Source organism: Symphodus melops (genome assembly GCF_947650265.1).
Source record: "Symphodus melops genome assembly, contig: scaffold_391, whole genome shotgun sequence".
Lineage (NCBI taxonomy): Eukaryota > Metazoa > Chordata > Actinopteri > Labriformes > Labridae > Symphodus > Symphodus melops.
In genome coordinates, this window is record NW_027636618.1 from 1 (window position 1) to 2500 (window position 2500).

At 48.8% G+C, this 2500-nt stretch overlaps 1 protein-coding gene across 1 annotated transcript in view; it reads right to left on the reverse strand.

Moving 5' to 3' along the window:
* Positions 1 to 374: 374 nt before the first annotated feature.
* LOC306819297 (RNA binding protein fox-1 homolog 1-like) overlaps positions 375 to 2500 on the reverse strand; it is a gene marked incomplete at its 5' end in the record, with an annotated part of 18293 nt that continues 16167 nt past the window's right edge. Inside the window, one exon of the mRNA XM_079373070.1 lies at positions 375 to 572. Coding sequence (XP_079229196.1) covers positions 504 to 572 — 69 coding nt within the window. The remainder of the gene's footprint in view (positions 573 to 2500) is intronic.

Below are 2500 nucleotides of genomic sequence, written 5' to 3' on the forward strand. Positions count from 1 at the left end.
TTTCACTGTATCAGTTTCACTGTATCAGAAGGTCGTTACCATACCATAATATACGTAGACGCCTCATGATGTGCTGGAACACATGAAACGTGGTCGCCATATTGGATGGGTCTCCTGGCTCTATGCTAGCAGCAGAGTGAACAGAGAGTGACTCTGCAGCTTATAACTGTAATGAGCAGTGCAGTATTAATAACAGATCACATGACCTTTATTTATCACATGACCTTTATTTATCACATGACCTTTATTTATCACATGACCTCTCTGTTTGGAACAAACTGTGTACAAATGTTATAAACTCACAGAGCTCTGATGATTATTGCAATCAGAGATACCAGAGACCCATCCAAGATGGCTGCCCTGAGTCCGTGAGGCATCTACGTATATTACGTCTATGGTCCTTACTTTATTTCAAAATAAAAGCACACAGGGAGTAAAGTGCTCTCAGCTCAAGACAGGAAAAACCTTCAAAATAAAAGCCTGTAAGTATTTTGAAAGGAGTCTCACCTGTCACTGTATGCAGCAGCTGTGGCAGCAGCAGGCTGGGCGTATCTGTAGGCAGCGTAACCACCCTGTAACACACACACACACACACACACACACACACACACACACACACACACACATGAGTCTCCTGTTGGACGTGTCACTCATATTTACGTGTCATCATTCCTTCGTGGTTAGTCGCTGAGCTGCAGGTGCTGAACACACGTGAACAGATTTACACTTTGATATCATGGTGTGTAAATACACACACACACACTGAGAACACACACACACACACACACACTGAGAACACACACACACACTGAGAACACACACACACACTGAGAACACACACACACACACACACACACTGAGAACACACACACACACTGAGAACACACACACACACACACACACACACACACACTGAGAACACACACACACACACACACACACACACACACTGAGAACACACACACACACTGAGAACACACACACACACACACACACACACACACACACACACACACACACACACACACACACACACTGAGAACACACACACACACACTGAGAACACACACACACACACACACACACACACACACTGAGAACACACACACACACTGAGAACACACACACACACACACACACACTGAGAACACACACACACACTGAGAACACACACACACACACTGAGAACACACACACACACACACACACACTGAGAACACACACACACACTGAGAACACACACACACACTGAGAACACACACACACACACACACACACACACACACACTGAGAACACACACACACACTCACACACACACACACACTGAGAACACACACACACACACACACACACACACACACACACACACACACACACTGAGAACACACACACACACTGAGAACACACACACACACACACACACACGTCTGGTTTGTTGCTGCAGAGATGACAGAGAGACAAAGATGGAGGAGCCGTTCCGACCTTTAACCCTTTGCTGTCTTTGTGTTCAGGATCAACATGGCGTCTCTGTGTTATGAAAGCGTGATGCGTTCGAGGTCGGCTCGGTCATTATTGTTGTCACTGTAAAGCCTTTTTAAATCAAAGCGTTTGTTTATTAAACACTAAGAGAATAAAATGATGACGAGGACGTGACCTCAGTGTTCAATCAGAGAGCTTCAGACCTGCTGAAATAAACCAATTATCTCCCACAATCCTTTGCATGAAGAGCAGAGCAGAGAGGCTGATCTCAGGTCAGAGTCATGTGATCAGCTTCTGCACGCTTGGTGACTTCAGCGTTCAAACCTCCTGAACAGGCAGTGGACTGCTCAGGGCCCCGGGCCAGAAGGGGGCCCAGGGCCAGAAGGGGGCCCCGGGCCAGAAGGGGGCCCAGGGCCAGACGGGGGCCCCGGGTCAGAAGGGGGCCCCGGGCCAGACGGGGGCCCAGGGCCAGAAGGGGGCCCCGGGCCAGACGGGGGCCCCGGGTCAGAAGGGGGGATGACGACGAACGCTGGTTAGAGGTGCCGCAAAGGAGTTTTAGCCTCGGGCCCCAACAGAGTCCAGAATCGCCTCTGTGAAGATGAAGGCTTTGTGTCTATGTTGGTGAATAAAGGTCACAAGCCCCGCCCACATTTCCAGGAGCCACAGATCAGTGAGCCGTCTGCGTCCTTTTGTCTCACGGTGACTTTTAATCGACTTCAAATCTTGTAAAGAAATAATGAGTTCTACTTCTGTTGTCACTGAATCCAGCAGCAAACACCACAGCTCCTCCCACAGTGTGTGTGTGTGTGTGTGTGTGTGTGTGTGTGTGTGTGTGTGTGTGTGACATGAGCTATATATCACCACTCGTATAAAGCGCTGAGGTGAGTAAGTGATGCTGAGGACAGAAAGATGAACAGGTGAGTCTGCAGCGCCTGTGGACTGTCACTGCTGACTGAGTGACTGATGACAACAGCTGTGTGTGTGTGTGTGTGTGTGTGTGTGTGTGTGTGTGTGTGTGTG